The sequence below is a fragment of the Martes martes genome, assembly GCF_963455335.1.
Source record: "Martes martes genome assembly, chromosome: 13".
Taxonomy (NCBI): Eukaryota; Metazoa; Chordata; class Mammalia; order Carnivora; family Mustelidae; genus Martes; species Martes martes.
This window is the reverse complement of record NC_137901.1, coordinates 59,022,695-59,045,403: the sequence shown is the minus strand read 5'-3', so window position 1 is coordinate 59,045,403 and position 22,709 is coordinate 59,022,695. Positions and strand designations below refer to the sequence as shown.

Below are 22,709 nucleotides of genomic sequence, written 5' to 3'. Positions count from 1 at the left end.
TAAGGAGCCACGTGCCAAACCCAGGCTATGGTACGACTGAATCTTATCGGCTGATAACAAACACGAGTGTCTAGGGTTTCACATCGGATGGGGGCAGGAAGGAAGCTAGGCCACACAATTCCAGGGCCAGTGTTCACCTGTGACCAGCAGCCCCGACACTGTGCACCTCTGAGGTGCTGATTTATACCTTCAGGGACCTCTTCTGCTTTGAAGGCTTGGCTCATCCTCAACCAGAGAAGCCCGCCACTGATGCCATTTGTTCCATATAGTTTCCATTCATAGCTTATTAATTTTGATTGGTACAAAAGATACCCTTTCTCAAAAATTGCTATCAGTAAATGGCAAAATGAGAACAAAGTCAACAAACGCAGTGAAATCCTCATCCTTATCTAAGGCCATCAGTAGGCTGCTTGTTTTCACGAACTTTCAGAGTCATTTCTCAGGTCATTGTGGGGTCAAACATTAAACCTTTACAAGGTTATCTTCATGGGCGTCTGAGGAAGAAGAGACCGTGAGAAGGAATTTAGTCGAGAGGCCTTTCTTTTACATCAGTATCTCTTACCAGAGGGACACCACTTTGGAAGGACCTAGATTTTAAATATATATATATACACACATATATATAGTGGATACATATGTATATATGTGTATATATGTTTATTTATAATATATATGGTAATTTATTTATGTTTAAATAAATTTATTTATATATTTATTTATAATATATATTTATAATATATAGTAATTTTTATTTATTATAATATTTATTTATTACATATAGTAATTTTTACTTATAATATTTATTTCTATTTTTATAATATATATTTATTTATATATAGTAATTTATGTTATATATGTTATATATAATTATTTATGGTGTATATATATATATATATATATGACACTGTCCTCTTTTTTATATGCAACTATGTTTCTAATTTCTAGAAAGCTCTGAGAGACTGGGTTACTCTGTGAGGAAGGGATCACACCTTATTCTAGCATCCTGAGCAGCTCCTATGGGACCCGATCAACTGTGTCAGCTCAGTAAAGGTTTACTGGCTGAAGGAAAGAAATAAAACATCTTTGCAAGCTTGAGATTTACCCTACATGCCAGTTGATATTTTGTTATTATCTTCAGTCTCACTAATCATGCATTTAGCCTTAATCATGCACTTAAACTTAAATTACAATAAATTGAATGCTTATACTGTGCTAGATGTTAACACAAAGGCATGGAAGCCACATTTCTTGCCTTGGCTCATGGTCTGGTGGTCATGGCTGGCACACGAAACCAAAGTCACATTAGAGGCATCCCCAGGAGTGTTGTGGGTGCAAGAGGGGGGCGTGTCATGCTGTGGAGGAGGTCACTGAGGCTGCGGGTGCTCTGAGGGAGGAGGCCCGCTGGGCCAGCACACAGTGGGGACTGCAGTTCTCAGGGGCTCCTCTCTCAAGGCAGTGGTCTCAAACCTTACAAGTTTATATTCAGAGAAAGTGACAATTTATGGAAAAGTATTTTGTGAGGAAAGTATATGGCATAAAATTACTTCCCCAAATTTCTTGATAGTAAGAATCACCTGGACACATGTTAGCTACATGGATGACCAATTAGTTCCCTAGAAATTATGATTCATTAGATATTGGCTGGGGCCCAGATATTTGCCTTTTGTAAGTTTCTTAAGTACATTCCACGAGACTCCCACCATCAGGGAAAGGATAAGACCACCATCAACCATGTTTATGTTGGACGAAGTATGGTGCTTCTCCGAGTCTGTGTTTTCCCACCTCACGGATGCTATTTAGACCTCCTTTTACTTGATTCTCTATGACATTGGATGTTGACAATCATTTCCTTGTCCTTGAAGAGCTTCTGTTGTCTTCCAAAACAGCACACTTCCCTGGCCCCTCCTTTCTGCCTCATTCATGGGCTCTTTCTTTTCCTACCAACTCCTCTCTTCTCTAGGTTCTAACTGTAGTCCCTTTTCTGATTCTAGACACTCTGTGGGTGGTCTCATGAGCTCCTGTGACTCACTCACTATCTACATGCAAGAATTGTAAATCTATGTCTTCATCCCATCTGGTCTTTGAACTCCAGGCTCGTATCTCCAAGTGACAGCTGGACATGACCTCATCCTTGAATTCCCCAAAGCACCTTCAATATCTCTAAAACTGAACCGCCTACCTCCACATCATTTCTCTTTTAGATAACTCTACCAGATGCCCAACACTGCCCCAATCTCTTCCCCTGCCTTATGGATTCCATCAGCCAGCCAGAACAGTCTTTCCACTGCATAGATATGATCACGTTAATCCTCAACTCAACAGCTCTCCCGTCCTCACAGGCATGAGCTATAGGACCCTCATGATCCAGCCCTGGACTCCTTCGCCACTTTCTTTCCTAGACACCCTAGCCTAGGTGGATTCCAAAGCAGCCCTCTGAAGGGACCCTGATCACACTGCTCTCATGGTGAGCCACTTGCTACTCCAAGGATGTCCATCCCATGTTCTCCCTTGCCAAAAGGTCTCACATCTGCAATTCCCTTGTCTGGATATCTACTATTTGTCCCTCCAGCCTTAGTTTAGATCAAAACTAACTCTTCCCTAACCCTGGACCAGCTGATCAGCCCCATGCTCCCATACAGCTGGTCTCAGCCCAGGCAGACACTCTCCCTCCACCATATTGTCACGAGCTGTCTACACAGTTCTCCCTGGCACTACCCATGTGTTTCTTGAGGCCAGGGATCCACACAGGATATGCTACCTTGGACCTAGTTAGGACTTCTTAAATATATCTTTCTCTAACTCTCAAAAGATAAAGAGTTCTATGTGACTTCATTGTGCTATTTTTATGCCCAGTGCCTTCAATACATACTAAAAGGAATAACAAGACACTTAATTTCATAGTAGCCTTAATAGGCTTACAGAATTCATTGAAGAGGAAAGAAATGTTTTTTAATATCCCAGTTAACATGACTCTGGCCAATGACTAAGGAAGAGTCATTTAGCCAATCAAAATATTGTGTTCAAATGTAACATTTATTGTGTTTGTAAGTGTGGTAGAGTTCACAGGGTGGTATTTCTTTCCTCCTTAATTAATTCTGAAATGCAGTTCTTATTACCCTAATACCTCAGGGCTTCATTCCCAGAGAGGTTCCTTGCCTGGACAGTGACGAGTAGTTAAGTAGAAAAGTAGTGGCTACTAAATTACAGAATTAAATACTATCCTGGAGACTCCTCCTTTCTTATTGTGTAGTTCTGCCAGCCAATCAGGTGACCATACTTTTTATAGCCCACAGTGCATAGCCCTGGCAACATGTGGAATTTTATCAACTGACTGCATGCTATTAATGTTAATTAATTCATGCTGATAATATGAAATGCTCTTATGACATTATCTTAACAATATCCGGATCTTATATTAATCATTATTTGAATCCCATGAGTGTTTTCCGTGGATGAGTAAGATGGCTCTGTTTCTATATTTTTCCATGAACTGTTGGCTGTGGAGAACCACTGGAAATGATTGGACATTATCCTGATTGATAGACACACACAAAGAGTCTAAAACCAAGTTGTAGTCACACACTTCCCTCTTTACACCTGCTCCCCACCCCCACCAAGATCCTGTGTCAGTAGGGTTACTGTCATTGTCTCAGGGCTCTGGCTCCCAAGCCAGAAACCTGGGAGGCGTTCCTTGCACCCCCTCCTATACCCCAGCCACCACCATCATCCAACCAACCAGTCAACAGCTCCATCTAGTTTTACTTCTCATCTCAAATCCATGACTCTTCCCCATTTCTGTTCCATGGGCCTAGCTGGGCCCTGGTCAGGTTCTCCTGGCAGCAGCCTTGACTGGGTCTCCCAACCTCTCACTGAACCCCCATGGATGCATCTCCATTCTTTAGTTCTACTTATTTCAACAACATGAAAATCCTTCCTTAAGATTTTTGCTGGGAATTCTTAACTCTCTATTTTCTGCACAGAGGGTTCCAAGGCCACAGCATGGTTTCAAAAAGGTCCATAAAGTGTGGTTCCCAGCTGCATCTCCAGCCTCGTTTACTGCTGCCATTCACCATGTAACTCCAGAATTTCCCGTTGTTTGTGGTCACCTGTCCCTTCCATGCTCTGTCATGCTTTCCTGCCTGTACCTATATGTCCTTTACCTGGAACACACTTCTCACCTTCTTGGCCTGGCTAGCTTTCTGCATCTTTCAAGACCCAGCTCAGGTAGTATCCCTTCCAGAAAATGTTCTGGAAGCTCCATATGGGGCCACGGAGCCCTTCTGGGTCTTCTCACAGGAGCCTGTTCATCTATCGCTGACCCACTGCTATGTTATATTTACATTACCTGGTTATGTATCTTTCCACCGTATAAGACCCCACACACACACGCACACGCACACGCACACACACGCACACACACACGTAGGGCAATGCCTCGTACGTGCCAGGAACTCAATCAGACTTTGCCGAACTGAATAAATCGAGCTGCCACATTTCATGGCTGTTGTACCGTGTTATGTATTTTTTATCCCCATTTCTGATTTTTGTGTTTTCAGGTGTCTCTGTTCAACTATGTATTCTTGATTTCTTGGGCTTTTGCTCTGCCCTACACCAAGCTGCGCCGTCTCGCCTCCAGTGTCTGCACTGTCTGGACGTGTGTGATCATCGTTTGCAAAATGTTGTACCAGTTGCAAACCATTAAGCCCGAGAACTTTTCTGTCAACTGTTCCTTGGTGAGCTTTGAAGACAGGGGACTCTTCTTGACTGGTCTTTAGGGACGTGACCCAGATATTGGGGAACCCTCACCCGCAAGCACATTCTGACCAGTCCCTCAGTCCCTTCCGCCATGTTGGATATGTCCTGGTCCTAGTCCTCTTCCCCTCTGAAGTGGAGCTTTCCCTCCTGGTCCCACCGTGTCCCACCATTTGCGCAAAGCTTGAGGAGAAAAAACTGACCTCTTCCAATCTGGGCAACCATTTTTTTTTAAACTCTTCATTCTCTTCTTTTCAGCCAAATGAAAACCAGACGAATATACCCATCCACCAGCTGAACAAGTCTCAGCTTTACAGCGCTCCTATTGACCCAACAGAATGGGTGGGCCTGAGGAAGTCTTCCCCTCTGCTTGTCTACCTGAGGGTAAGGCCTCCTTTGTACTTCATCTGAGCCTCTGCACAGTTAACACCTGACCTCCTTTGCCTTGAGAACTCTGATATCACAACTGATCATAACCTTGCATTTTTATGTGACATTTGGAGTCACCTTTGAACCAAATGACTAGATATTACCATCAGGGTCCCATTGTGCTGAAAAGAAATTGATCGAGGAGTTTGGGATTAATTGAATAAAGTCTGACAAATATATTCACTAGGATATTATATAACCACTAAAAGATTGAGGTGGATTGATAATGTGAGATGTTGAAAGACATCCAAAATATATTAACTTTTTTTTAAAAGAAAGGACAAATTTCAGTACACCCTGCATGGCGTGCTTTCTTCTAGACACAGAGAAAAATGTTGAGTAAAATATACCAAACTGTCTACAGTGATTATTCCTGAGAAACAGGTAGAGCATTACGAGAAATGTTTGCTGTCTAAATTGTTTCTCTACAATGTTGAATAAAGGACCTATATTATGTTGAAAAGTAATACATTTTTTTTCTTCAAGTTTTCAATTGAATTCCAGCTAGTTATCATTAGAGGTAATACAGATTTTAACAACCTGTCTTTGAAAAGAAACTTTGCAAATAGTCAAAACAAAGGTAACGAAAGCAACATACTTCGGACCATTCCCGTTTTACTTTGATGGATAATCTAAGCGGTCTTCACACCACACCACCAGAAGCCCTTAGAAGTAAAGCATTTATACTCAACACCTGGAATTTTTCAAAGTACTAAACATCCCATTTTTTTGTGGGTAGCTTTCTCATTTTTTTTCCTCATACATCAGACATCAATTGCAGCAATATAAATGCCACCCACCATCAAGAACGGTTATAAGGATAAAACCAACTGATATTTGAAAAGAGCAATCAGGATGGTGTAAGGCCCATGGGGTGCCATCAACATGAACTATTTTCATTATTATGATGATTACGTTATGGTCAGCAGCATGCTTGTCATTCCCGGCTCTCTCTATCCAAATTTCCGAGGTGTTGAAAGATTTCCCCTGCAGCTTTGTTGGTTTCCCAGATGGCCCTGTACCTTTTTGCACTTTGAGCTGCAAGTAAGGTTGGATCACCCTCCCAAGGCAGCTGGTCCCTGCATCTTCCTGTGGCTAGTGTACTTTCCCAGAAACAGGAATGAGCATCACCGGCCTTCTCTCTAGAGATTCTAGATCCCAGCATCCCAGAAATTATCCTGATTGGCACAATGCAAGTCTCTCCACCTTGTTACTAGGCCATAGGGAAAATGAACGTTGAATGCAGTACTTCTGTAGAGGTGGGATTTTATAAGCATTGTTTTTTTAGACACCAAAAATGGAGAAAAAAAGGATTGATTATGGGGGTTGCTTAAAGTGACCAAACTAAAGCGTTTGGCTTCACGATTGTGTTTTCTTGCTTTGTAGAATCATCTCCTGATGCTGGCCATTCTGGCCTTTGAGGTTACAATTTACCGCCATCAGGAATACTATCGAGGTCGAAACAACCTCACAGCCCCCGTGTCTAAAACCATCTTTCACGACATTACAAGACTCCATCTAGATGATGGACTTGTTAATTGTGCCAAATACTTCATAAATTACTTCTTCTACAAGTTTGGTTTGGAGGTGAGTTTCCTTGCTGACGTGGGTTGTTTGTTGTTTTTGTTTTTGTTTCCTTTTTTTATGAAAATCCCCATTGCTGTTTTTCGGCCAGAAGGCCACTAGAGCTTACTGGTCCATCTCCGTGATGTGATGACTGTTCCTGTCACAAGACCAGCAGGAGGACATTCTACTGAAGGGTTCACCTGGCCTTGTTTGAAGTTTTCTAAGACCAAGGCCAGTGCTCCATACTCTGCCCCAGTGACCTTGGCCTCTCTAGGTCTCTGTAGCCTTGTACATGCGTGGATATCATTTGGTCATTCTCACTGGTTTCTTTAACGTATTACAAATCTTTTCTGTGTTTTGTGCATTCTGAGAGTTTAACTTGTGCCAAAATGAACTGGTTTGACCTGAAATGGTTGTGGCACTGCCTGCCTCTTTGTAGAAAGAATTTGGAATAGTGAGGCTTCATGAAGAGATCGTAGCTATATTCTCTCCACAATTTGAAGTAGTTCTTATTCACAGTAATGACCTTGGAAGTAACTTACACAAGATTTCAGTCTTCACACTCTAAGACGCCCCACCGAGGCAAGACCTGGTGAACATGCACAGACAGACTCCCCCACCCCCACTCTTCAGCAGTGCAGGTCTCTGAGCCACCTGCACAAGGCTAACAGGTGACACCACTCCCCTTCCCTGTAAACCCGATTTTTTCTTTGCCTCTTTTCATCCTTACACAGACCTGTTTCCTAATGTCAGTTAACGTAATTGGCCAGCGAATGGATTTCTATGCCATGATTCATGCCTGCTGGCTGATCGCTGTCTTGTACCGGCGCAGAAGAAAGGCCATTGCGGAGATCTGGCCCAAGTACTGTTGCTTCCTGGCCTGCATCATCACCTTCCAGTACTTCATCTGCATCGGCATCCCTGCGGCCCCTTGCAGAGGTGTGTGGGCCCCTCCTGGGAGCTGGCCGCTCTCATGATCAGCCCTTGTGCCGTGGACAGTTGGGACAAGGGCAGGGAAGAAGTGTATTGATTTCACTCTTTGCCACTTCCGTCCCTGCAGATTACCCATGGAGGTTCAAGGGGGCTAGCTTCAACGACAACATCATAAAGTGGCTATACTTCCCAGACTTCATCGTGCGGCCCAACCCCGTGTTTCTTGTCTGTAAGTGTTGGAGCCACGGGGCCGCAGAGCACTGGGGTTTGGTTTCCTCTTTGCTGCTCCTTCTTCGTGGGCTCTGCTTTAGTGCCCCTGCTTCCTCCAGCGTACTTGGTGATCATGAAAAAGCTTGTCTTGATGCATTAATATCACAAGTCCTTAATGGCTTCTATTGGCCCTATTCCATTTGCAAAATTAATAAGTAAACATTGGAAATACCATCTCTACTTCCATAATGTTACCTCTCAACACACACACACACACACACACACACACACTCTCTCCAGCTGCCTCCCCAACACACACACACACACACACACACACACTCTCTCCAGCTGCCTCCCCAACACACACACACACACACACACACACACACACACACACACCTCTACTTATCCACCTTCTAGAAGGTAAACTGTGGAGGGAGGCCCCGTTTTTTGCAAAGTAGATCCTTCACGCTGCCACTGCGGACAGACCAAAGCTAATGCTAAGACTGTGGAAGCTAGGAATGTGCTACCCACATTGCAGATGCTTGAGCATGAGGCTGTAGCCCCTGGACCTTCCGAGGGCAGGCTGCTGATCCCAAGGTCAGAGCAGCTGCACCTAAGACAAGAAAGTCACCTCCAGAGGGACCATGCTGCCTCCACACATTCAGGTTTAATGTATGGGAGGCTGCCTGCCCATAACTGGCCATGATCTTCACCTCCACTCCTTGCTTTCACTGCCCTGCCCACTCTGGGAAGTGTCCGGTTACAAATACAATGGGGGATGGAGAGGATGAAGAAAGCCACAAGTTCCTGGCTCTACCACAAGGAATAAGATAAAGATGGGGAAGTATATTCAACTGGCTTCCTCAAAATTTTGGTGGGAGATAAATGCAAATAAACATTATCCCATAAGAAAGTCACGAGGCTAGGAATTATCACCTGACACTTGTGCTCTCCCATGTCTATACCGCCCCCCCCCACCCCTTACATCTTCCATGGCGGGCAAGGTGGGACTTGGCCCCTAGATTGGAACCCAGGGAGAACTGTACGTTGGGAACTTTGGGAATGCGACACACTAAGGAGCTGAGGAGGGAGCAGCTCCTCCCTTGTGGGGACTGTTTTCTGCATCATGGAAACCCGGAAGAGAAGAAGGTGACTCCGTGATCTCTCTGTCCTGCCAGATGACTTCATGCTGCTCCTGTGTGCCTCCTTGCAAAGGCAGATCTTCGAGGATGAGAACAAGGCTGCGGTGCGCATCATGGCAGGGGACAACGTGGAGATCTGCATGAACCTGGACGCGGCCTCCTTCAGCCAGCATAACCCGGTGCCGGATTTCATCCACTGCAGGTGAGCCTGGCTGCATGGGGCCAAAGCCGCTTTGTGTGCGCGTGTCACCCGGAGGACATAACTCCACTTCCGGTTCTCTCTCTGCCATTTTTTGGAAACTGGCAGACAGAGGTTTTGGTGGTCAAGGACTGAGACTCTGAATTACAGATCTGGTTCTGCCTTTCTCATCGTGGACCACACATTTGCCCTCAGTTTCCCTCTACTTCTTCCCTCACAAACGTGATTCTGCCTCTTGGTGCCGCAGCAGAGACCCCTCCATCTTTATCTTCTGTTCCTCTGCCTCCTCATCTCTGTCCATCCTGATCCCCATTCCTCACCCTCTTTCCCTTCCTCTGTCCTTCTCCTGGTCCTCCATAGCCAGTGGGCACTGTGGCGGCCTGGGAACCACAGCGTGTCCCCTGCTGTCACTCCCTTTGTGTGCTGTCCCCTCAGGCATGCTGGTTCCCCTTGCAGCAACTTCTCTGTCCTCTTCTCTCCTCTGCAGTCTGGTGGCAGCTGACCTTGGCAGCCTGATTGTCCCCTCAGCAGAGTTTGTGTTGAAACCTGACTGAATTTCTCACTCTGTGTTCCTTCTGTATTCCCTGGGTTCCCAAGTCTTCGTGCTTTTTCTCACCTGCCGCTCAGTCATGGCCGACACCCCCACCTCCACTGTCAGCCATCACAATCCAGCTCTGTCCCCTGCTGTCGGGGTCAGAAGGGCTGGTGGGATTGTCTGTGTCTCCTCATCAGCCCTGCACCTCCAGACTCCCTGATTCTCACTAGTTAGCATCCACCCTCCGGGGCCACAGTCCTACCTGGGAGAGGCTACGCGTCAGTGCGCAGCATGGAGATCAGTCCTGGGCCAGCTGGTGTGTCTCTCCTCACCTGAGATTTGTTTCCCGGCTTCTGAGTTCCAGAGTATCGCGTTCGCAGGGGATTGTTATTTGAAGAACTTGATCCCCCCACCCCCCACCCCCCACCCCGCCATGAGATATAGGCAACTTAGGGCAAAGTTCACTTCTACCTCACTTCTGTGTGCATGCCTGTCCCCCATCCTCGCCAATGGTTGTTGGCCTACGACACATAGGGTCCTGTTAGTAGTGACAGTTATTGGACACTTGCTGTGTGCCGCCCTCCGTTCCAAGTGCTTTACACAGATGAAGCCCTCTTACCCAAATGACCACCTATGAGTTATTATTATCGCCATTTTGCAGGTGAGGAAGCTGAGCAAGGATTTGAACCCAATCGACCTAGCTCCAAAACCTGGGTGCTGAGGCCCTTCTGTGCCTCTCAGTGACCTAAGAGCTCAGCATGTATGGAACAAACCAATAAGTGAATTTGCTTTAAAACGATAGGTGAGGTGGGGCACGTGGGTGTCTCAGTCAGTTAAGTACCTAACTTCCGCTCAGGTCATGATCCCAGAGTCCAGCGACCAAGCCCTGGGTCTGCCTCCCCACTCAGTGTGGTGTCTGGTTCTCTCTCTCCGTCACTTACTCTCTCTCTCTCAGATAAATAATAAAATCTTTAAAAAATAAAAAAAATGATAAAATGGTAAGTTAGGGGTATCTGCGTGGCTCAGTTGTATAAGCATCTTCCTTTGGCTCAGGCCCTGATCTCAGGGTCCTAGGATCGAGCCCCACATCAGGCTCCATGCCCAGTGGGGAGTCTGCTTCTCCCTCTGCTTCTGCCCTTCCCCCTGCTTGTGCTCTCTCCCTCTCTCTCAAATAAATAAAATCTTTAAAAAATAATAAAAATGAAAATTGAAAATAAAACAAGAAATAAAATGATAAGCTATGTAGTACTAAACATTCCTTTTAGGGTTAAGGCACCACACTAAACACTAATATAACGTAAGACTTTCACTTTTTATCTCTTCTCTATAATACTAACAGAAAATATCAGTGCAGCTGATCTTTTTCCCTATCATAAAGGGAGAAAGATTAGGGGTTTTTTTTCTTTAAGATTTTATTTATTTCTTTGAGAGAGAGAACATGGTCAGGAGAGCAGGTGGAGAAGCAGACTCCTCACTGAGCAGGGACTGCCATGCAGAACTTGATTTCAGGACTGCGGGATCATACCCTGAGCCAAAGGCAGACACTTAACCAACTGAGCTGCCCAGATGCCCAAAAAAGTATTTATCTGAAGGCAAAAGAGTAAAATCCCCAAGAAATCGCTCACAACATATGTTTATACTTTACCATGAATCAGACATAGTTTGAACAATTCACAGAGACAGGAAATCTAGAACAAAATGAATTACTTTATCACATCAGTTTGCAAAGTTGGAGAAAGACAAGTATGCGACTGTACAGTGCATTTATGAAAAGCCTAAAACTCGAAAACTGTGTACCCCTGATTTTTAGAGCGGTGTCTTTGAAAACTTGAATTATTTCAAGCTTTTAGCTCTGTGTCTCAGTGAGGACTGCCACAAAAGTGCGTCTCAGGCAGTAACCTGTCACACAGCACGACGGTGAGTGGGAAGCAAGTGACCACTTTGCCGTGGGAGGCACAGCGTCCCCCGCACCCTCTCGGTGGGTACCTGCTCTTCCACAGCTCTGGAAGGCAGCCTCCTCGCCTCACTCCGTGTCCCCAGGGCACATTCAATGTGCACAGGGGTTCCTCTTCAGAGCCCCTTGATTGCTGTTTTCCATGTTGACTTTCAAGCTTGATCTTGTGATTTCTGAGCCTGAAGCGGCTCAAGTGATTCCGGAGGCTGGGGCGCTGGGAGTAGGAACTGTCAGCTGTGGGCAAGGAAGGGAAATCCACAGAAAGCACGTGTTGTACTCACACACACGTTTCTACACACACACTCACAAAATGCCAGCAGGCCGAGTCTGCTGACTCCAAAGTGTGCACACATGCGCAGACACACACACACACACACACACACACACACACACACACACACACACACATCAGAAAGCCGTTGTAGGGGTGGCACCTGGGTGGGTCAGTCCTTAAGTGTCTGCCTTTGGCTCAGGTCATGATCCCTGGTCATGGGATTGAGCCCTGCATTGGGCTCCCTGCTCAGCAGGAAGCTTGCTTCTCCCTCTCCCATTCCCCCTGCTTCTGTTCCCTCTCTCGTTGTGTGTCTCTGTGTCAAATAAATAAATAAAATCTTAAAAAAAGAAGAAGAAGAAGGCCCTGTGGGCATTCCGATATTACATCTCAAATGAATCACTGATTTCACCAGCGATGCTCCTGGGATGCTGAGAAATCCTGACATTGTATTCATTCTCCTTCGATTATGACATCAAAGAAAGGTGAAATATATTTGAGAGGGAGATTTCACGAAAGCATTTTAAAGGATTGAATATTTTACTCCCTAAAGAGTAAAGTTCAAAAAAGTTTGCTTACCCGACAATGTACCTTTTAGGAACAGCTTTCTCTGAGCAGTTCCTTTTAGGAGCAGCTTTCTCTGAGGCTGAGCAGTGTAATTTATTTAGGATCAAGACGTTGCTTATTAACTCTTATAAAATAACAAGTCATTATCAAATAACTGACCCACAGTTGGTTGTGCTCTGCTTCTCTCCTTACCTGCGAGGAGAAACAACCAAAGAAAATCTCCAAGATAAAGAAGATCTAATTAAGCAAACACAGATGGGTCTTGGCTTGTAGGTACCACTACACTTGGCTGTCAGTGACCCATGCTCAGAAGCTCCCAGAAGCTGCCACTTGTTGCATAGTGACTGACCTCAGTTCTCCCTCACCTCTCATCATGAAGGTCATAGGGAGACATCACACCCCCCAAAAAAGGCATCTTGACTTCACCCCAGGGCCATCCAAAGACAAGAGTGTTAGATTAAAGCCTCCAAGTCCCACCGTGGCTGTGTGTGCTTTGTGAGAATGAGTTCTCATCGTCAATGAGGGATTTCCATCTCCAGTAAGGAGATGTAACACAGATTGTTTTATCTGTCAGTTTCTAGTTCATTCTGTTCTCTCTTTTTGGGAGACATCTGTATCTTGGACTTTCCCCCGCCATACCATTATTCGTGCTTCCTATGAGAAGGCAGGGGGAATTTTGAGTACTCTAGTAGCAGGCAGAATATGCTGCTGTGTGTGGGAAATCTGGCCCAAATAAGACACTGATAAGTGTTTTCACCACTTACTTATTCATCTCTTACCAACTGGGTGCGGATTTCCTATAGACAAGGCAGTGTTAAGTGAAAGATGAGTACAGAGCTCACAATATGACTGGAAAGCGCTTCCATATTGAGTCAAATGGACAGTACAAACTCTTTCCCTCCTTACCGTGGAATCTCCTGCCTTAAATTTTTGTCTCTTTGTTTATGAGTGTTGTCCTCTGATGGTTCGGTTTTGTTTTCCAGATCGTACTTAGACATGTCCAAGGTGATCATCTTCAGCTACCTCTTCTGGTTTGTCCTCACAATCATCTTCATCACGGGGACAACCAGGATCAGCATCTTCTGCATGGGTTACTTGGTGGCCTGTTTCTATTTCCTGCTCTTTGGGGGCGATCTGCTGCTGAAACCCATCAAGAGTATCCTGCGCTATTGGGACTGGCTGATTGCCTACAACGTGTTCGTGATTACGATGAAAAACATACTATCAGTAAGTGCCTCCCAATGCATAACACATTTGTGGTTTTAGCACAAGTGTAAACAGCCCACTCAGTGGTTATTAAAAGCCCACTTGCCGGTCATACTCCTCTCTTAAAAGCCCCAAATAAGATGATACAAAGTCAGGATTCAGAGAACGATTATTACTCTCACGCTGCCACATTAAGCAGAGTCCCGTTTGCTCACTTCTGCCATCTCAAAGTCACATGACAGGAGGACAGGGAGTTGTAGGAATATATTCTAAAATGTATTTGCAAGTCAACATCCCATCTCTTCTGAGGGATCATCTGTCACCATTCACACTTTGTGCTACAAACTAGCCCATTTATGAGCTGAATTAGTCATTGAATCTCTTTCAAACTGATATCGTGTTGGCTTACCTGGAAAGAATTATGAAAGTATAAGCCAGTAGAGGGTGGGGGTAAAACACATGTCCTTGCTCTACAAAGTTTAGTTGCTCTGCTATTAAATAGCCACGTCCTGGGGCACCACGTTCCCCCCTGACCTAGCAGGTAACTCAACACGGCCCACTAGTCATCCCAGGATTGCGTAAAATCTTTTGGACCCTAGGGACACCTTCTAAGTTAGTTACTGTTTCAGGAAATTAAACAACAACCTTTCATGAGCTGAAGGAGTTCATACATCTCTCGCTGGCCCTAAGTCAAAGTTAATCCTTGCGCCTGCTGCTCCGGGGTACTGAGAGTGCATTAGAACGAGCCCTGAGCTAACAGCTTCCTGCTTCTCACCTTCCTGGTTACTGAAAGATGAGCTCACCTAGCAAGTCTACCATGCAGGCATTTAATTTTTTTTTCTTTTGGCATGTGTATTTCTCTGTTTAGAGGTCCTCAAGAGCCAACTCTATGTCACCATGAATATGTGTTTGAGTCATTTATTTTGTCTAAGACATTGAAATTCTGTCTAATATCAGTTGATAGTAAAAGTGGTTCTTATGCAGCAATTTTACCCTCCCCCCCAATATTTATTTATATTGAGGGCAGTATTGAAATTTCTTGGACAGAGAGAACAACAGAACACCGTTTCATTCAATGGCCAGTCTGATGGTGAGGGATCTGTTGCCAGAGGCTGATTCCTATAACCAATCCTGGAAACGTATGGCTACAAAGTCCATTCGTTCATTCATTCTTTGATCCTGTAAACCTATATCGTAGACTTCCTAGGCACTATTTTTGTCTCAAAGAACTAGATATAGTATTGCCTGCAGGTTTTACCCTAAGGAACTCATGTTCTAAGAGGGAAGACAAGCCTACTTATTAATAATTATAATGTGGTCCATAAATGCTAATTATCACAACATTTTAGGAAACCAGAACAAAAAAGAAGTGCCTCATACCTTGCCTGAATAAACTCGGAATAGACTTCCTGGAGATGATACCATTTGAACTGATCGGAGACTTGAAAACCAGATTCAAGGGTGTTCAGAGAGACAAAGAGAGGAGGACATGCCTAACATAGAGAACCCAAACAAAAGCATGGCCATGTAGGACAGAAATGGTTATGTGAAGAGCATGTTCCAATGGGTGCAAGAACTCATGCTGAATAACTTTCAACTTGGGAACAACTTCCAAGTATATCCTCCTACCTCACATGTTCCCAGGAAATACACATAGTTCAGCCATCACCTTTATGTATTAGCTTGCAATGGTTGTCTGTTTAAACTTCTTCCCCCTCAGCATGTGAACTTAACATAAATCATTGTTATGGGAGAGACAACGACATGCCAATCAACGAAGAATATTCCTTTGCCCAGAGAATTGGCCAAAAGAGCCTCAAAACGCAAGCTCTTTTCCTATTCTAAGAACTACGCCATACAGCTAGTGTTTGTGATGATCTCCTGGCAAGCCGCGTAGGTTTAATTTGTCCAATTGTGTAAGAAAATAACTGTACCAAGATCAGAGTTCTTTGGGGGGGGGCATTGTTCACCCATTTGCTATCAGAGTTTGGCTTGTTTCTACAGGAATCCATGATTTTCTCTATGAAAAGATGGGTACTTTTAAGTGCTGAAATCATCACACTAAAGATCTCCCTTTACTCATGGGGTTTATTTTCCCCCAGGAAATCATGGTGCTTCCAAAGCATCAAATGCGCTATCCCATGGTGACTGAGATTTTACATTCTACAGGTGCCTCCTAGACTTGTTGGCATGAAGACTTTGTGAATTCTTACACAGACTAGGATCACAAAGCATCGACCTCTTTTTCTGGGCACAGAGTTTCACAATTTGCCACTCCCATTTGTTTTTCAGATAGGAGCATGTGGATACATTGAAAAATTGGTTCAAAATAGTTGCTGGTTGATCCAGGCTTTCAGCCTGGCCTGCACCGTCAAAGGCTATAAAATGCGTAAGTATGCAAAGCAAATATGGAAGTGGAAGGACAGAGAAGGAAGGATGGTTGTATTGTTCTAATTTTGAAATTGCCAAAGCACATAAAGAGAAAACAGTGACAGTGAATTCAACCTCTAGATGGAGGCAACAGGACTGTAGTTCATTACAAATCTATTGTCCATAATGAAGTGCTCCGATTCCAGACAACTTTGATCATCCTCTGGAAACTTCTCAGACTCTGGGCTGGTCTGGAGACTGTGTGTGGCCCAGTATAACTCCCCAAACTTCTTCGAGTTACATTAGGAAGAGTTACAGAAGGCCCATAGGCCTGTGGTGGTTGCCACTAGAATCCTGGATTGTCAGAGTTCCTCTGGCTTTCAGGTTCATCTCTCCTCAGGAAGCTCAGGGAGCTTCAGACTCAGAAAAACATCTGGGAGGACCTTCAGGGTCTCTGCAGTTCCAGAAGTTTCCATTTCCCTCCCTCTGCCTCTTGCACCACAACCTGGGACAATACCATGCTTGGTCCTCCATGGTGCCCAGAATGGGGGCAACTTGACCATGACGTTCTCCCCACTGTGGCTTCCAATCCAGGCTATACTTTGCCCACAATGAAGAGTAACTGGGAATTTGTTCTGATTTAGGATAAGATGTCTGTTGATACCTTTTCTTCTAATAGACTATACTTCTGATTAGCCCGGATCACCATTCCCAGAAGAGGTAGTTTTGTTTTTTGTTTTTGTTTGTTTGTATCAGAGCATGGCCTTTGGCGTTGGGACATACAGACATTATTTCTCCATGGCCCTTGTTCAGGAAGAAAGAGATCTCTCTCCCACTGAGAGAAGCACTCAGGAACCATCCCTGGCAAAGAGACCCTCCTGTGCCACAAGGTCATTTGTGGTCATTCTTATAAGTCAAGGTTGATATTGGATTTGAAACCTGTATCTTTGCTTATAAATAAATGCACCCATGCATCAGGAATTTGCTCCTACGCCTGTGGGATTCCCCAAGCCTGATCATACCACAGATATTATAAAATAACAATGAAAATGGATGTTAATTTTAATTTGTTTTTTTTTTTCCTACTTTTTTAACCCAGCTGATGATGATTCCTCATGCAAACTACCCAGTGGTGAAGCAGGAATTATTTGGGACAGCATATGTTTTGCCTTCCTTCTGCTGCAGAGAAGAGTTTTCATGAGTTACTATTTCCTACATGTTGTGGCTGATATAAAAGCTTCACAGATCCTGGCCTCAAGGTAGGTCGGGCCATGGAATCGAGTGGTTTCTCTTAAAAAAATCTGTCTGGAAGTAACATTGTGCAGTGCTGTTGCCTGAGCTTGCCTGGAGAACCCCTAAGATATTAAGAAATTCCTTCTAGGAAAACCAGTCCAAGAAGGGTTTAGCACAAGGCCTTTAAAACCTAAAATAAACAAGAAAGTCTTTGGCGCCAAGTCACACTTACAAGGATCTGGGACGCTATGGAAAGTCAAAGACAGATGGGTCGTCTAGAGCACTCAGGGCACAGACCACTCACTAGAACCAGGTCATTCTGGCCTCAGCCAAAGCAGTAACCACAGGCCATGTTGGTCTAGAGACTAGTCCACACTCTTCTTCTCTGACTCTGTGTTTAGAAGATACTCCAGAAAATAGAGAAAAACACAATTATGCATTATTTTTCAGACCTCAGGTTGAAGAGTGTGATATTCCAGGCTCATTCTAAACTCCCTGATCTATCTTTTCTTATCCTTTCCATCCTTTCAATCTTTTTTCCCCGGTGATCTGATTTTTTTCTCTGGGCCACTGGTTCTATTCCCTTACTACCATCTTCTTCTTAATCTCTATCCACGCCTTTTTCAATTTTGTCCTGATCTTATAGGTTTCAGGGGAAAGACCGGGAAGAAAACTAGCCATTGAGATCAGGTCGTAGTACCCTAGCTTGCTCTGCCCATCTCAGAAACACTGCCCTCACTAGATCCCATCCGATCTGTGGTGTTAAATAGTCTGATAAACATCGGCTTGTATCATATGAAATTTCCCCCAAAACCTATCATTTTGACTTGTGGTTTAGACTAACACACTTTTGTTTATACCACCAGTGTTCCTAGAGACTCTTCTTTTCCTCTGCCGGGATAAACAAAATGTTTATTGCAGAAGTCCATTTATAGAGGAGTGACTCCTGGCCTAACTAACTTGGAGCCCAGTAGAAGGAATTTTCAGTAGGGGACCCACATTTAATCTGAGAAGTTTGGGGGTACCCTAGGCCCTCACTATACATATGAACAATGACTTCATTTTATGTACCAGATTGACCCAGGAATTTACCGTTAAAATGGTTTTTCTAACACGTAGGACATCAATTTCATTAGAGCACAATGTCTTGTCCTTTTTTATTTCTTTTTCTTTCTTTTTTGGGGATTTTTCCATGCTATCTTGTCCTAATAGTAATTTTATTAACTCATAGAACAGCTGGTATTTGTGCTGATAAATGTGTCTTTTTGCCTTCTTCTGAGCATTTTTGGTCCTTAGACATCCAGGACATAATAGTAAGCCAGCATCTTTTCCTAGGAGTTGTCACAGTTATTTAGAAAACATATTCCTCATATTATGGAAACTGATAGCTTTGGTTTAGAGCACAACTCATGCCTGCAAAAGAAAAGCCATGTCTTGGGGGCACCTGGGTGACTCAGTGGTTTAAGCCTCTGCCTTTGGCTCAGGTCATGATCTCAGGGTCCTGGGATCGAGCCCCATATCGGGCTCCCTGCTCAGCGGGGAGCCTGCTTCCCGCCCCCACCCCCTGCCTGCTTCTCTGCCTGCTTGTGATCTCTGTCTGTCAAATAAATAAATAAAATCCTTAAAAAAAAAAAAAAAAAGAAAGAAAGAAAAACCATGTCTTAAAAATAAACAGAATTTCCAAAGAATAGACCTTCATTCCTTCATTGATAAGCTCTCTGCCTACTGTGTAACAAGAAGGTGGCTGCTTGGTCCTGCCCTCAGAAAGCTGGTGGGAAGAGGGACATATCAACAAGCAGTCACCGTGCTGTGTAACTACCGTGATGGTAGGGGACCTTCAGGAAGCTGTGAGAATTACATCAAGGGTACATAAACACCTGCAAGGGGCAGGAACCGAGGCAGCCTTCCATTCTAAGCTGCAGCCTGAGGGGTGAACAGGTATTAGAGGCGGGAGGCAGGGGACACAGCCCAAGTGAAGTTACCAGGGGAAGTTTTAATGAAGAAACCCTGAGAAGTTCAGTGTGACTAAACCAGAAATTTGAAGGTGAAGATAGTGAGTGATGACAAATTAGCTGGAGAGATAGGGAGCAGTCTGCTTATCAGGGGCCTTATAAACCATGTTTATGACTTTAGAAGTAACCCCACAGATAAGAAGAAGCAAGGGAGTGATGTGGTTACAGCTGTGTTTCAGAAGCCCACCCTGCCTGGACTGTGGAGGACACAGGACAGGTTAGGTGACTACTCCTCTAATGATCCAGGACCAAGACAGTGGCTCAGACCAGGAGGAGGTAAACTAGGAAGACATTTAAGAGTAAAATTGGCACAACTGGAAAGTTGATTGGAAGGAAGGGAGGTGGGGGTGGAGAGGAAAGGAGGGTAGAAGGTGTTATGGAAAGGATTTTGGTTGAAGCCAATGGTGGTGCCAATCCCAAATGTAAAGAAACCAAGAAGTTCTAGGCTGGGAGGACACTGACCACAATCAGGGAGTTGTAGGGCTCGTGGGCTCGTGAAACTAAACCCGTGGTGAGTCCAGTGGACGGCCGGGATGATAGGTCTGCAGGTGGAAATAGACTTGAGTGTCATCATGACACAGGTAGATTTAGAGCAGGTGAGTGGTTGGAGAGAAAGTGTGAATGAGAAGAGGACCCCAAGGAGCATCCACTTTTAAGAGATGGGTAGAGAAGACTAGAAACTCTGAGCCAGCAAGGAAGAAGGAAAGCTGGAAGAGCATGGTGCCTTAAGAGCCTGAGGAAGGCTGCTTCAAGGCAGAAGTCCAACGGACAGGACATACAAACACAAGACAGAAAACTGAGCATTGAAGGCAGTGACCTCAACACATGCAGGGATCAGAGCCCAACACCAATGAGCTGAGGTTAAAGGGAAAGTCTTGGAGACAGTGGCTGTGAGATACTCATGCAGGGATAGTGATGGAGGCTATACTGTGCAGTGGACATGTTTCTGTTTTTTCTAAGATTAGCAAGATGTGAGCATGTTTGCATACTTCGGAGGAGGATTTGGTGGTAGCGGGAATGCTGAGAATGCAGAAAGAGAGGAAGAAAGGGCAGGATGGAGCCTCTCAGACTGCAGGGGGGAGGGGCCAGAGCCCAGGTGGGAATGTCCCCTCTCCCACCGTCACTGCAGGAAACGGTGTCCATGGGATAGATGGTAGGTGGCTGAACAAACTGTTGCCTCATGACTTTTTTCTCTCCAGGAAGTGGGAGACGAGGCTATTTACTAGGAGTGAAAAACCTTTGACAAAATTTTAGATTTGAGAAAAGTGTAAGGAGTTTTAAATAGTCAGTACAGAGAAGAATTTCCAGAGCCTATGAAGGGTCAGCAGATAACACGCTGATCACGCCTTTTCTGCACCCCCAACCACAGTCCAGCACAGGGCGGGCACACCACTGGGTTCCTATCCACCTGGGATTCACCAAGCAGATATGACCAGATGACAGTGGACCAGGCTTGAAGATATTAAGAGAAGCTGATTAAATAGATCCATGGGGACTCTAAAATTGGCTTGAAAAGTGAGAACAAACAGAAGGGAATGAAAGAATAGGAGGAAGAGAAGCAAAGAGGCAGGAATCTGAGCATCTCAGTGATGGAGCTTGAACTCCAATTTTGCATTTTTTCCTTAGGGAAGCCCAGCTCGCTCCAGACCCTTTTCTGCTCACTGAGTAGACAACTAATCCGAACTCACTCCTCCTTGCCAATGGTCCCTCATGGGACAACTATAATAAGGTCAGGTGAACAATACCTTGCTGAGATGTAAGGTTCTGTGGGACAGGTTTGAAGGGGTGCATCCTTTTTAATGTCTTAGAAAACACAAACCATTTTTTGATTGTTTGTTTGTTTGTTTTGATGACCTCCTGTGGTTGTGAGCAGCCTGCTCCCTCCCAGGAAAGGCTGTGCCTTGTTCATCCACTGAGAATGGGCTCCTACACGGGGTCTTGGGACTCCCACTCCCAGCCAGGAGACTCTAGTCAGTGGCCCAGAAAGAAATGTTTTCTAACCCTTGATAATCATTTTCAGGGGAAGGTAAGTAACAAGGATAAAACACTAATTTGTTCTCTACTTCCTATTTTTCTCTAGAGGGGCTGAACTTTTCCAGGCCACAATTGTCAAGGCTGTAAAGGCAAGAATTGAGGAAGAGAAAAAGTCAATGGATCAGCTGAAGAGGCAGTAAGGAAGCTTGGTTTTACTGTCCTTCTTTCCTTATAATCGGGGTTTGTCTGGTCCCGTTCAGCTAGCTCTCACCTCCCAGGGAGCCTCAATAGCCCTAAAAAACCCACCGTGTTAAGGAGCTTCTGGGTATGTGCTCAGTGTCAGGGCAGTAGCTTATGCTCACTGGACTGAAAATGGAAGTAGTTGAAAAGAAAGAGAGGTGCAGTGTGGTGGAAAGGGGCGCCATGTTGGACAAGACCAATGTCAAGTCTTGGTTCAGCTGTTTACTCTGGAACCCTGAGCAAGTCGTTCCGATTCTCTGGATTTCAGCCTTCTGTTTTAAATTAGGACTCACAGTTCTGCCTGGGTTTTTATAAAGATTAAATGAGCTAATGAATGAGACAGGGTCTTTCCTGGCCCCATTCAGCTGGAGTAAATGTTCATTCTATCTATGAATTAAGAGAATACATACAGAGTCCTGGCTTTGGAAGGATCTCTGAAGATATTATAATGACAGTCTCTCTGGGAAGAAACTGATGATGCATGACATTAGATGACTTTAAATCCACAACAACCTAGAAGCAGTCCTAGAAATACAACTCCTGTCTCCCTGGATTCAGTTCAAGACCTTTTTTTCTACTGTCATGTTCTAGATAAATCAAGAAATGGATTGACTTAAGAGAAGATTTGAGAATTTCTTTTTGAAATTAATTAGTTAATTTTTTTAAAAAAGCCCTTGAAACGAATTTCCTTACAGTGAAATTTTTAGCAGCAAATGTAACTTGTAAGGATTGGTAGGTAGCACTTCATTTAGGGGCTGGGTTTAGGAACGGATGACCACAGAATTCCATACCTACCCACATTCTCCAGAAAAGCAGAAATTCCATCCTCCATCCTCCATCACCACCCCCCCACACTCAGGGAAAATTCCCCAGGTTTGCTGAGACCCCTTCATTCCGTTCTGACCTCATTTCCCAGCTCTTCCCCCACCTTCCCACTCAGAAATGTTTTCTAGCATAAATTACACCATCCCATAGCAGGGTTATTTCCAGAATCAAAGATATGAGATATATAAACTATTATATAAGCAGTTATGGTATAACTGTCACCATTGTTGCTTCTAGTTATCCACATCAGGCTTAGACAAGCAACAAATGTGGACCCACATGTAGAAT

General features: G+C 44.5%; 1 protein-coding gene across 4 annotated transcripts in view; it reads left to right on the top strand.

The window, feature by feature from the left end:
• The window catches only part of PIEZO2 (piezo type mechanosensitive ion channel component 2), a gene marked incomplete at its 5' end in the record, with an annotated part of 454,715 nt that overhangs the window by 366,592 nt on the left and 65,414 nt on the right, over positions 1-22,709 (top strand). For all 4 annotated transcript variants that reach the window (XM_080822189.1, XM_080822187.1, XM_080822188.1 and 1 more), the window contains 10 exons: positions 4,557-4,733; positions 5,011-5,136; positions 6,568-6,768; positions 7,482-7,686; positions 7,808-7,909; positions 9,072-9,237; positions 13,545-13,788; positions 16,060-16,156; positions 17,237-17,396; positions 21,463-21,552. In XM_080822189.1, coding sequence (XP_080678315.1) covers positions 4,557-4,733; positions 5,011-5,136; positions 6,568-6,768; positions 7,482-7,686; positions 7,808-7,909; positions 9,072-9,237; positions 13,545-13,788; positions 16,060-16,156; positions 17,237-17,396; positions 21,463-21,552 — 1,568 coding nt within the window. The remainder of the gene's footprint in view (positions 1-4,556; positions 4,734-5,010; positions 5,137-6,567; positions 6,769-7,481; positions 7,687-7,807; positions 7,910-9,071; positions 9,238-13,544; positions 13,789-16,059; positions 16,157-17,236; positions 17,397-21,462; positions 21,553-22,709) is intronic.